We start from the raw sequence: 14,256 nt of genomic DNA, 5'->3' as shown, positions 1-14,256 counted from the left end.
CCGCATCCATCAGCGTATGTAACGTGTAGGTATGCAATATGCGTAGATTAGCCTCCAGGAGGACCGATGCACGAATGAATGATCGGATGAATGGATGAGTGGATGGAGAGCTATATGAATAGTCTGACACAGCCTGCATCTATTGATGCGTCTGCTTTTGTGCATTGATGAGCGTGTGTCCATTTCCGTAAAATATGTATATGATTGCACAAGCTCTGAGCATTTAAGAGCAATAGAAACAATACTAAGGCAAAAAAGAAAAAAGTCAAGCTGATCTCGTTACCTACTGCTGCCAGTTCTAAGCAGTCGTTAATGCTTTGGTGCCTGAGACTTGAGAGCACGGAGTATGGTTACTGAAGTCCAAATCCAAGTCCTCAAAGTCCTGGATCTAAGGACTGAAAACTTATTGGTAAAATATCGGCTCATTGCTAGTTGTTTTGAAAACTATATTTATTTACTTGAAAGTTATGGAGACGATGAATACACTTGTTGAAACAATAGGGAAAGTTCTACAGTGCAATGTAAATATAGATTGCTTGTCAAAGTTCTGACATGCATCTTTGATCACGGCTCGCCAGGCGGCAGTCATTTCAATTTTGTTGATAAGTCAAAGAGAAAGAATACACGGAAGTCTAGCTGCTCTTGGTTTCTGAAGTTTATTTTTATTTTCAATGTTTATTTTCAAATTCGCTCAATAGGTTACACAAAGCTGTATCTCGAATATGCTGACATCGTCGTCTTCGAAGTTCGATTCTCGTCAGCAGTTAACCCTAGCCAAAAACTTTTTGATAACGCGGACGGCCAGGGGAGGGGGGAAGGGGGGCAGCTGTTACGACCACCCCTGCTCATTGGCTCTTATGGCACAATAGAAACGAAAATTTACATGGATATATTGGTGGCCGTGGACCCATAGAAAATATCGTCCCTGTTGAAATTTGGTAGCTCTAGATCAATAATAATGCTTTTGCGTTTATATCAGGACAAAATTGAAAAAAATGATACCGATTTGAGTTTGACAATACCTGGCCAATTGGACCAATTTTGTGAACACCTTCGCTTGAGCATAATTTTGCGACAAGCACGTGTGTTTGGGTTTAATTTGCACAATACCCTCAGACAGAACGAAGGCAGGTATCATCAATTGGTAAGGACTTAACTACGTCTTCCAGTCAGGCCTCCGTCTGAGCTGGGATCAGGCTATGGCTGCCACTGTGGACCATTTTCGGAGCTGTCTAAGCCGACAGCCGATTGTATCAGTTCGATGGATCGACATGAAATTCAGACCACCGTAAAATGTAATCCACAGAACCTGCATAATAGAAATCCTGCATATCAAGAAAGGAGCGCCTCTAACTCGCACGCGAATCGTATGGTCGGAAGGAACATGAAATGCTGCTTGTCACAGCTGAACAAAACGATAGAACATTTTTTGCTGGATAAATATTTTAAAATGCAACTGAGTCTCATACTTGAGTTTTGAATTTCAGATTTCTATGACTCATGGAGCCAGAGCGAAAGCCCAAAACATTTTGAAAAGAAATTTGCAGAACCGTGAAATAACAGGTACGTTAGGCTGTCTGATAGTGTCATATGAGAGGAAAGCAAGCTGAAACTGAGCAGTTTGACAGCTCTGGCCACCCGCCGAAACATAATCCTCGGAAATGGCGTCAGTTGCTGCTTTTCCCAGTTTTAGCCGAACGCCGGCGTGACACTCAAGGCTCTCAGTTGGTGCGACATAACTGTGAACTCGCGGTCAGCTAAGGCAGAAGGAGACTGGAAGAAGTGTCATCGTCTCAGATGTGTCAGCGTGTCATATGTGTCAGAGCTCGACAAGAGTTGACGGATGTAGTAACTCCTACTCCCTTCCACCCCTCTCTCTGCCCCCCCCATTTACACTCATTTTACCCTCTTCAATCCCTCAGTTGTAAAGGTCCCAGTAAAGTGCGATGCCCGCTGCAGTGAGTGACATCACGACCTCACTATGGTAAGCCTCTCGCACTGATCCCGTCGTTTCTTGGATGGTGCCAATCCTAAATCGGTCGTATCCGGAACACTGACGGTCCATCCAATGGAAGAAGTCCGGGAAGACAGCCGATATATAGGGTGTGAAGAATACGTTATCCGATGGGCCCCAGCGCCGGACGTGGCTGGCGGGAGCGATATAGCAAATGACCGGCTGTCGAAGGCTAATTCTGACTCAAACGGGTGCTCCCGTGTGTCGTAGCGTGGTAGCGAAGCTAGTATCAGATCTGCTGGCAATGGGTGATTGTCAGAAGCCTAAAACGGCGCATGAGTTATGTGATCCTAAGCGCTGCCAAGTGGCATATTAGATACAGGGTGTAACGAAATCATCCGCACAGCTATTCTTTTTGCCATATCCGTTCACACGGTTTGTTTTCTGATGTTAGGAGCGGGGAACTGGAAATACCAGTCCTGTTGCCTGGTATCCGTCCTCAACTCAGCGGTTATCTTTGAGCGATGACTCTTGCTCATACGGGATCACATTCGCACATAATGTAGCCACTGGTGTATCTTTTCCGTACCTTTTGCTTTTATTTGTTCCGCTGAGTGACAAGTCGAACCACGCATTTCATACATTTGTACCGTAAACAATGTCAAACACACACACACAAACATACACATTCAGGCACGACCGCGACGGACAAGTGACACATTGAAAACAACAACAATGCAAAGCACAACCATATCGCCCGCGATCCGGGTGGTATGACAAATTCGCCCCGATGCGGCACTTCCAGCAAATAGTTCATACGTCTGGCGAGTGATGGAACAATGCATTTAGAGCATTCAAGACATGTTTTCTGGAAACGCCTGTATTACATCGGAAACGACACTAATTATAGATATGCGACCGTAAATAAACCTCAGGTAAATAACTAACTACCTCGCAAGCAATTCAATGCTGCTTTACCTAGGAGCTACTTAGGCCATATGTTAAGCATCAGAATAAATCAGTTTACATATCACAATTATAGTACCGCAGTACTTACGAGAACAATAGGTAAGTACCTTGGAAAATGCTTCTGACATGGCATGGCTGCGTTGAAGCAATAGACAGACAAAACATATTCAACAACCAACAACTAAACGCATGATTCGATTGATGAATGATAATTATCAAAGTAAGATAACGAACTACTTGAACAATTCACCACTCACTGATGGAATTACAGTAGTTCCTTTTTGGTAATAACAAAGGCTGCAGTCTCTCACCCACTGGAACACATACCGCAAACAGTGAAGACCGAAGGCTTGCATGGTTCCAGAGACACATGTCCCAGCATCTGAGCCTATCACTCGCACTTACCATAATACCTACCTCTTCCATTTTTTTCTTCGAAATACGATCGTATTGTGTGTAACCCAATGTATGCATTCACACTTGTGGCAAAACAACAGTTCCGTGTGCATTCTCGTTTTTGGAATTTCGTCTGTTCAGAACCAATGGAAGGTGTCAGAAATGCCATTTAACATCGATCTTTCCTGGACATTTGCTTAAGACCGCTTTCCACTAGTCTGGAATATTGATGGCCCGGCATATCCGATAAATTATATCACGCTTCAATTCACGGTTATTGGTAATAGTATTGCATGGATTATGGGCAGCAAATAGCTATGAAGTATAAGCCTTTGAATCTATTTTCTAGTTCAGTTTTCAAGCTGTTAATGGCGATTTTATGGGACATATATCTGAACAAATATGACTGTACAACTACACTTGTAACTTAATGCCATTACAGATTTGTTATCATTAATTGTAAACAAATATTTCCACGGACTTCGATAGTATCTGGTTTTCATCGCAAAAATGCTATCAAAAACAATAAACAAGCTTGGAATGTCAAATACATTTAAGATCTTTACATAATACCACTTGCGGTCTTCAAATGATACGGTTCTATCAATGATGAGTCGCTTGGGCATTTCAGGTTACTCGCACCAAATCATCCAAATAACGTTTAAGCTTTCTAAAACGGTTACTTCATTTGTGCTCCATACTAAAGTATACCCACTTCGTAAGTGCAGCGCTCAATTCCTTGATTCAAATAACCTCAGCGATATGTTGTTAATCCTATCAAAGACCTGCACGCATTGTCTCTCCGCCGATTGCGCCAGTATGTACATACAGACACATTAAGACATTCTTTGGACGCCTGTCACAGCACACACCGCTCCAAATGAACACATCATCAAACATCCGTTCCTTATCAGACACGCACACAAACGCCCACCCACCCACATGAGTACATACAAACGAGTACGCTACAGTGCAGCACACACATCACCCGCACATTGAAAGCCTGCACAGTACGAGATCCTGGACCAGACAAAAGTGCACACCGTAACGCGGCGAACCGCGCAACGCCAGGTATATGCGTGTGTGCGCTCCTGGCCGCTGTGAGTTTCACTGGGCCGACTGAATATGCGTCAGGGACGTGTGCCTGACGGTTTGCCACCGGATGAGGCTGACAGAAATTGCTGACAATGTCACGAATGTCTCACGGCCAGCGCCGAGCAGCAAGACATGCCTTTCTCACCTCATAGCCACACGTCACAGATTCACAATCCGTGGCGCTCGGTCAGCGAGCGATGAGCGCCGGTTGAATCCACGATCTGTGGTTTCTTCTCCTATCACGCGCCACACCCACTCGTGAAGTGATGCGGATGATTGCGGTACGCCGAGAGAGACTCGCCGCTCTCCTGAATGGGTTCCATCGTCGGCACACGACCTTACGACGACGAAGGACTGCGCGGCACATCGATATTCTCACCGGACTTACAGCGCAGCTTCCATCGTAAATCGGTTCGTTGGAATATGCACTGAACGCAACGCATCACTCTCCGATTAGTTTACGCTTTATCGGGCGCCCAAACTTCCTCTGAAGTTCGACAATGTTTCCATCACACAATGCACACGGACCACGCGTTGGTAGTGGAATCCCCTACACATTGCACCACGGAGCGCGCTTCCGTAGTGGAGTCCCCCACATATTGCACCACAGGCAATATGAAGTCACAGCGGCCGGAGCGCAGTAGCTACTACACGGCGAAGCAGGCCGAGTAGAGGTTGATGATGGCGGAGAGAAGGAGGAGGACAGGCGCCGCAGCCTGGCCGACCCCGCCCGTCTGCATGGCCGCTGGGTGCTCCCCTGGGGACAGAACGATAGTGCTGTTACACAGAAATCTGGGACAAAACGACAAGGAGCTGTTAATCACCGACGACAGAATGACAGTGATGTTAGTGATCGAGGTCAGAACAACAGACAGCGCTGGTAGTAACGAACAGCAGAAAGCGCTATTAGTGACCGGGGACAGAACGACAGCGCGTGACCGGGGACAGAACGACAGCTCTGCTAGTAACCGGAGACACAACGACAGCGCTATTAGTGACCGGGGACAGAACGACAGCTCTGCTAGTGACCGGAGACAGGACAGCGCTGTTAGTGACCGAGGACACAACGACAGCGCTATTAGTGACCGGGGACACAACGACAGCGCTGTTAGTGACCGGAAATAGACCGACTTAGAGCGCTGTTAGTGACCGGAGACAGAACGACATACAGCGCCATTAGTGACCGCGTCATACAAAAAGACGCCACGTTGAAGTTAAAATACATAGACGAAGAAGCAGACGTTTAAAACGACATTTCCCGACTCATAATGGTTGCTACTTTTCAGTGTGTCAGTGTGACCGTTATATTGTGGAAGAATCGTTTGCTGTCTGTCACAGCTTGAGGTGGAATTTGTCACTATCTACTTTATCTTTATTGCCACTTATCAGAAAGTGATGTCATTTTATTGGTTTTATCAATGCAATTTCTCTGAAAAGATTCGAAACTTCATCTGCTCTCAACGTCAGCCAACCACTACCCACCTCCGTCATCTTGGCGGAAGACCACAAAGCAAAACAAAACAAAACAGAATCGCACCAGCTTACTGGACGGAGCCACCTGACGCCGCTGACCTCGAATTTCGCTGTCGGCAGCTGTCGGCCGGGCTGTCAGCGCCGAACGCTGTTTCGGACCAGTCTGGCGAGAGACCGGAAAAGCAGCGCTGCTTTCCAATCACCGCGCCGAGCCACTGCGGCCATTTTAGCACGCCGCGCCGCTTTCGGCAACAAGTGGCGCTCATCCTTTCTCGTCCATCCGGCCGCCTTTTTGATGAACGGACAGCGCGGCTGGAGCGACAAACATTTTCGCCGCGCCGGAGATGCCGCAGTGTCGGCCAGAGTCGGCCATTAGAACGGCGTCGAATCGCTGGCCGCAGACGAGACTGCCGTGGTTTTTTCCAGACAGGCAGCCCAGAGCTGCCGGCCGGCCAGTCTGGCGGATTAAGAGCTTGTCAGAAAACCAGCCAGCCGCGACTCTCCTCAGTGGAACGAACAGTAATTCAGCGACCAGACTGCTTCAGGTCGTGCCCTATTACCGTACAGACAAATCAATGTCAGCAGTATGCTGGCGATCAGACAGCTTCAGCTGTCTGATATCACCTCTGTCTGACCTGTCATAACTCCCGACAGGTGATTGCGCTTTTCCGACGATTCAGCAATAGTGTCGGTTAGACGAGACGCGGCAGCTGTACCGAAGAGTGGCACCGGTCTCCCAGCAGCATATCCGTTTCACAGATAAAAACCTTATCGGCGCTGACATACGACTTCTGTCGCTGCTTTTTCACCAGACAGCCATCAGACCTTACGTAAGGCCCAGCATCGAGCTGTCACGGCTCAGAAATATATCAGACGGTGCGGTCTCCAGGCTTCCGCCCGGCCGGCGGCTTTCAACTAGCGTTACGGCGAAGCCTCGACTAAGATGAAACTGCAGCGGCTGGCGAGTCTGCTAAAAGTGGAATTCGTGGAGTCATTCGCATTTACCTATTCACAGTTTAGTTAAAAACGAGAAATTCCTTGCTAGAACTTCCATCTATTTTGAGACTAATCCCAACTATGGAATAGTCTGAATGACAAAGAAACTACGAACACTTTCTTGGTGATGAGAATATGGTAGATGCATTGGGCACTCATGGGCGCAACGATTAAATTCGCAAAGGCAAACGGTGGCTGGCGGAAGAACGTTAAAATGCATTCTGTAACCACTGCTCTTCTAATAATGCCTTGCCCAACCGCTGAAGTGCATTCCAAAATAGCTGCTGCCATCCGCATGAAATTCGTATTTTTCGATCCAGCCTTTTACGGTACAGCATACGAATTAGTGATGTCAATTTCAGAAATTTTGGAAACCAATACCAAACCGATACCGACTAAAACCACTGAGAGTATACCAAAACCGAACCGATTTTCAGAAATAGTGTGAAATACCGACTAGGTACCGAATTGAGGGAACCATCAAACAAATGCTTCAAACTTTCTCAAAACAAATGATAAGCATTAAAAGGTAATACTCTAAAATAAGGCAACAAAAACAAGTCAGGAAATCTCTAAATTATTTTCACTGCAAAAACATATAATTGTATTGTGTAACTATTAACAAATATTCAGGTCAGTTACTTAACTGGGATGTGGATTCAAGTCATCTGCATGAGGTGATACGACAAGAACTTGAACCCTGAATCTCATCCATGCCTGAACCCAAGTCAATTCAATTCGAGTCCAGTCAAGACAGGGTTACGTATGTTATCATGATCCAAAAATGGAAACCAAATGACAATGATGGGCTGGGCTATACCATTAATGTAAACAAAATCCATGATACCTACAGTTCAACTCTCAAGAAGCGATGGTGACGATAGTGACGCAGCCAATTTTTCATCATAAATAAATGTTTAACACAACAAATCTTAATAAACAATTACTTACGAGGCACACTGATAGATAGCAGACACCACTGTAATGATATCGCGATGAAAGCTAAGTAAAATGTCCATAATTTTACGGAATCATTGACACGTGTCACGTGGCATCACTTCCACAATGGCAGCCTTGCAGGCGGCGGCCATTTGCATTTAGGCACGAAACGCACGGAACTGCATAAAATAAAGATTTTTTTCTTTTTTGCCTATGTAAACTTAATTAAAAAATATGATGTTCATATTTTGGTATCTTTAAATTAATTCAAGAAAGATTGTACGCCGCTATCGCTAAAAAATGAACCAGAAAACAATGTTGCTCAATTATTTTAAATTAGTTTTGAGCTACATCGAAATTTGGCGCAGCTGCGACATTTAAAAGTTCTTAGATGTGTTCAGTTTTAAACTGCTAATTGCGAATCAAGCCAAGACCCAATTATATTTTAGGAATGCTTTTGATTACATTGCTAGCGATTTCTATCTGTTGAGGAGAGCAGGAAAGAGAACACTAAGTAAAGAAAATAGATTATCCACAGGATCTTTTTGAAGTTGAACGAAGTTGAGAATTTGTGGGGTGATGATGAAGTGATGAATGCTGCCTTCAATATTAGATGATATTGGTGAAGCTAGTGCTATAAAAAACAGGGTTTTGACTTTTGGATAATGTAACCGCATTGCAGTGAAATGGAGAGCAAGACAAAGTCAAGATCAATCACAGACTTCTCAAAACAAAGTCAAATTTGTTACCAATGAATGCTTTGGAAATTTTGAGTAAGGTAGTTAGAGTATGTTTTCCAGTATACAGTGAGTTAAACATTGATACATGTTTAATGTAATGTATGTAATATTTAATGTATACATGTCTTGCACATTTTCTTTTTTGTAAGATAATTATCCTCATGGTATTGGAATTTGCTGGCACTGATAAGTTGCCCTTTAACATTGGTAGACTGATGTGTTTGATGTTGCAGTTAACGTGTTTGCCCATTTGTTATGACATCATGCATTTGGGAGAAATGTGTCATGATTGTCCTTTTTCTTCATCCAATGTCATTTAGCAAATCAAATTTGAGTTCAGAAGGTTTGTAAAAAATGTTTAAATTTTTATGACAGTATAGTTGACTTTCATAATACCGACAAAATACCAAATGCTTTTGGTATAAAATACCAAATACCGAATCGGTATCGGTTCGGTATTGGTATACCGAAATTTTGGAAACCGATTGACACCACTAATACGAATTAAAAGTTCTATCGGAAAAAGAAAACACAACTTCGAAGGCGGCTTCTTGGGCGGCAAATGTGTATCATTCCTACCAGTGCGCGTTGTAGGAAACCACCAAAAGATAAGGTGTTTTGAAGTGGAAAGCGCATTTCCGCCCGAGCTGCATATTTGCAATTTTAGCGGACTATCTACTATCCTTCCCTTGGACATGCCAATCGCCACCTATTCGTTTCACGACTGCTCTATCCTTCATCACGCATTACATGATACATTATGTTGCGGTCCAACATCGCGTCGTCCAACGTCGACGCGATGTTGGACCGACATCGCGTCAAGAGTCGACAAGAGTCGACAAGAGACAAGAGTCGACAGTGGCTACCGCAGTCTACTCCGAGACCTCCCCCCTCCATCCACGACAATCTCTCCGAGCTGTGAACGAGACGATCACGGCTCCACCGTCCACCGCGACTCCTCGTCGTTCCCGTCGCTACCGTCGGCGACCGTCGGTGGCGGCGGCCTTTCCATTAGTGGCGCTCTCGGCGGCCGGCGCTCCTCTGATGACATGTTTACGGCACCGTCCAGCCCCGCGGGAGCCCCGCACTGGGGACTGTGGACCGGCTCAGAGCCGGCCGTCGGCTGTCACATCCAGACGGACCCGGTCGCTAGGGTGGAGCTGGGTGGCCGTCCGCACAGAGATGACCTCACTGACCGAGACAGCACAATGGGTGCAGGCTGCTGAGGGTGACGTGAAAGGAGCTGGACAGGTGTGCGCTGTGCTTACGGGTGATTGAACGAGGAGCTGAGTTACCAGACATATCGGCAGCAGCTAGAGGATATTGTCAGGGACATGCCGGAGAGCCAGTTCCGAAGCACATCTCAGTGACTGCCCTGTTGCCACGTACAACTCAGTTATATGATTGTATAACAGCATGAGAGCAACGCACTCCAATGGCTCAGCTGTGAATTGCTGAGCATTCAGCATGGCTACAGCGTTGCCACAGAGAGCCAGTGAATGCCGAACTAACTATGCACCCACTGTTTTCTACATAATTAAGACCAAACACGAGCCAGAAAAAATGATTGCTTACAACGCTAGCAATGCCATGCTTCTTTTTACTGTATTGTAAGCTAAAAGCTTCGTTATTTGTCTCTTGGACGCTCGGCATATATCCCGCGACCTGGTGGGGGGGGGCTATTTTTTGCCCCCCTCCAGACTTTTCGATATATCTCCAGAACCGCTGCGCCGATTGTCACAAACTTTGAGTACCCTCCCGAACATCAATTTTACACATGGTGACCAATTTTTTTTTCCAAAGGCTATGATAGGTTGGCCGGAAATGACGTCAGAGTGACGTCATGTCCTGCCGTTTTTGACCCAAAAAAGGGTTTCGCGGGAAGAGCTGTCAGGCCTATAGCTTTGCAAATACAGAAAATGATAAGGACATAATAGCTGTAGAATTGACAGGCCTACAAAACTGCTATCTCGGATTTTTGAAATTTTTGGAGTTTGACCCCCCAAAACCAAAAAATAATTTTTTGGATATAATGATCAAAAAATCCAAAAAGTTTTTTGAATTTCGCAAAAACCGGAATATATGTGATAGTCCTTACCGCCTTCCATCCACATACCAAATTTCAGATTGATACCTCTTTTTTTGGCGAAGTTATAGCGAAAAAACTGTTCAAAATTGATGACGTCAAATTTTCAAACTCAATTTTAAGCAATTCTAGACCCCTTAGCGCAAAACAAAGACCACCATTAGACTCCCCGTGACGAGTTGCATCGAATCAATACCCATTTTATGCGAAACTATCAACTTTAAAATTTGACCTTTTTTGGCCTGACCTTGACCTGAACTTCACCAGAAAGTGACCTAAGTCGTACCTGATAGTCTTATAACCAACACCATTGAGTTGGAAATGAAAAATTGGCCATAAAACATGCATCACACAACCTTAGTAAAGTTGGGCTCATGTGACCTGACCTGTGACCCTTGGTGACCTGACCTGTGACGTGACCTGGTATTGTCAGTTACCTCTAATAGCAACATATCTACTAGGCAACTGACGCCCTATCGCTGATTCTCGACAAAATGCGTTTTCCTCGGTGTTATAGCGCTTTCCCTAGAAGACCCGTGAACGGTAAAACATTTTATCTTTGACCTGACCTGTGACGTCATCGGTGACCCCGAGGTCAATAAAATTTGGTTTCTCCTGACAAATTTGACAGGGCTATTGAACGCCGTTTGAATTTTGCGGATCCGTCCAGCAGTTTCGGAGATACAGGGGGGGGGGGGCAAAAAATAGCCCCCCACCAGGTCGCGTTATAAACAGACCCCACCAGGGCGCGGGATATTGAAAAGCACTATCCGACGTGTTTGTATAACAAGGTCAACGATCCCTGTTTTTAAAAATAAAAAAGTCATGACAGTGGATGATTAGCATTGCACACCAGGAGAAATTCCCATAATGCTTGCGGCAGAAACCACCGAGTGGTGTGTATTTACATTTTCGTAGCAAAGGGCGCCGGCGATTTTGTTTCGCAGCGCAGACGGTAATTTACACGGGCTGTGGTGCTGAATATGGTAATCCAGACGAGACCGCTTGAGCCCAGGAGCGCATAATGGGAGCAGCGGTAAAGCAGTGACACCCACACTGAAACCCGCAACAAGAAATGTCATTCGTTGTAAATAGTCCTTGTGCTGTTGAACGTTGCAGTTGGAGAAACCGGATTTAACCAGTAGGTAACCAGGATCAAAGAAAGTCGATGGCATTTTGCTGCAATTGACTTGAGCAAATGAATAGATAACTTTTTGTTTCGCCTTTTTAAAGTTATGATTTTAGTTGTTTCATGCATTAGGCATGTGCATTGTGCAGTGCAGTTAAACAATGCATATATGCAGTTTTATCTGGTTCCTAAAGCAAACCAAAACACATTAGTTTACCTTTTTAATGTTAAACCGCATCCTGCTCGGCTATTCAGCCGGAAGTGCCTTGCTACGAGGCCGGGGGATGGGTATTCTGCTATTCTACCTCGCAGATTCTCCCCACGTCTAACTTCTGAACGCTTGGTTGTAGGAAGACGGGGAAAGGCAATTGAAAACTCTCAACAAGACGGAGTCTTTTGAGCACATTTTCCCCATAAAGGTCAAGTAGGTCACAGGTCAGGTCAAGTTCAGGTCAACGGTAAGAGCTTCAAGTTTCTACATTACTGGTTATCGAGCCTAGTTGGCAAAGAATGGACTGATATTGATAATACAGAACGCGTTCTTAGGCTACCAAGACAGGATGCATTGCATGCAATGCCATGCAAAGGTCAAGGTCAAGGTCAGGTCAGGTCAACAAAGACGAATTATTGGAAAAGGATACGCATGTGAGTGCATGTTTTACGGATCATTTTACTTGCAGAAATCAATTGGCGCACTCAGTCAGTGATATGAACCATATTTAGATGAAGCTCAGGTCGAGGTCAGGTCAAACTCTGGTCAAACGAGGCCAAATTTTGAAGACGGTTGGTAAGACCAGAAAAGTTGTTAAATCTGATGCAGTTTTCATGACAAATCGAACGGTGCTATTTTGTTTAAATCCTGTACATAGTCTAGATTCTAGAACTACAAAAATACAATTTATAGAAAGTTTTGTGCGTCTCAACTTCACCACTTTTTAAATAACTCCTACATTTTTTAATAGATTCTTCTAGAAAAAATAGAATGTAGGTGAAAAGATTGTATTCTTTAATATGTTTCCTTTTTTCTTTTTATTCCGAAAGCTCGTATTTTCTAAACTCTGCAGTCTCAATGAGTATTTGCTCAGACATTCATATGTTTTGTATTCCACTGCCATGAACCAGCAGCTGAAGCTGGTAGGATGAATTTCAAAACTACTCATTTACTGAGGTTAGTTACGTTGTCTGAACGATGTTCAGTTCACCGAAGTTTAACCCTCGCCGGCCGAGGGGGGAAGGGGGGGGGGCGGGTGCCGCCCCCATAGGTTTTTTTCGCGATAGCTCCAAACACGCTGGCGATAGAGAGCTGAAATTTAGCAAACCTGACCTTTGCTTTAAGCCAGATCTTTTGACACCAACCGCATTTTCAAGTCAGGTCAGGTCACTGGCCTATGGACGTCATAAGTGATCCTTTGCACGGTCTTCAGATGTCGCAACTTCGCAACGCCTTCACTGTCAGAGGACCTTTCACAGGGAAATGAAACTTGCAGAATCTAGTATCCATTATGAGTCTCACTACCTGAATATCTCAGATTTTTCGTTAAGGTCATATGAGCTCAGGTCATTTTCGTGACCTCACCATTAATGGTGAGTATTACCATTAAGTAATTATAAGTCAATGGGGAAAAATAAAAACTGCTATTCTGGCGCCGGGAACGATCTCCAACTATCTCAAGCACACAAAATCGTGATTTGATGCACTCCTTGCAAGGTCGGATGCGTCACTTTTGCAAAGACGAAAAGAGGGTGAACAAATGGTTTTATGCACGATGATCGGGGAACATAATGTTCTTGATATCAATATTTCATGCGTGATGTTCCTGTCTAAATGTATGTTCCCTACTACTCACGCAACTACCACAGTAGCATTAACTAGCAATCAGTGTGCAAGGCGCATTTGCTTTGCTCATGTAACCTGCTTCCTCACGATTGGCATGCGTGCTAAATGGTGCTAATAATTTATGAAATATAGTCATGTAAGCACAGCGGTGTAACTTTCTATATGTATGGGGGTGCAGGTGCACCCCCATCCCCTGAAAGTGCACCCCCATCACGTCAAAGTGCACCCCCATAGGCTAAGCGGCGCACCACACGCCGCCCGACACCGATAAGCTCTTGAGCAGATGGCGAGGGTGATTTCCCGGCTACATTCCGTCTCGTGACCGGCGTCGTGATGCTTGCGGGCTTGGGAAGCGTCCAGTCGTATCGTCCCCCAAAAATGGGTGAAAGGGGCACCCCGGCAAAAGCGGGACTTTCTCAGCAAAAGTGGAGCGCCCGAGGCAGAAGTAGGGCACCTCCAACGTAGGTTGGGATCGTCAAGCATAAGACTGGCGCCCCAGCGGAGGAGAGGCGCCCCCAGTAGGAATGAGGCACCTCAAGCATGGATTCGCCCAGTAGAAGAGCTTCCTCAGTAGAACACGGGCGACTCCAGCAGAAAGGGGCGCCTCACCAGAAGAGGGGTGCCCTAGCAGAAGAAGGACAC

General features: G+C 45.3%; 1 protein-coding gene across 2 annotated transcripts in view; it reads right to left on the bottom strand.

Moving 5' to 3' along the window:
- Window positions 1–2,533: 2,533 nt before the first annotated feature.
- LOC122386771 (hemicentin-2-like) overlaps window positions 2,534–14,256 on the bottom strand; it is a 65,564-nt gene continuing 53,841 nt past the window's right edge. For both annotated transcript variants that reach the window (XM_043376318.1, XM_043376319.1), the window contains exon 5: window positions 2,534–5,171. In XM_043376318.1, the coding sequence (XP_043232253.1) occupies window positions 5,062–5,171 (110 nt within the window). In that variant the 3' untranslated portion in view covers window positions 2,534–5,061. The remainder of the gene's footprint in view (window positions 5,172–14,256) is intronic.

Source organism: Amphibalanus amphitrite, unplaced genomic scaffold (assembly GCF_019059575.1).
Source record: "Amphibalanus amphitrite isolate SeventyFive unplaced genomic scaffold, NRLGWU_Aamphi_draft 000262F_arrow, whole genome shotgun sequence".
Classification (NCBI taxonomy): domain Eukaryota; kingdom Metazoa; phylum Arthropoda; class Thecostraca; order Balanomorpha; family Balanidae; genus Amphibalanus; species Amphibalanus amphitrite.
This window is presented reverse-complemented; position numbering and strand designations above follow the sequence as displayed.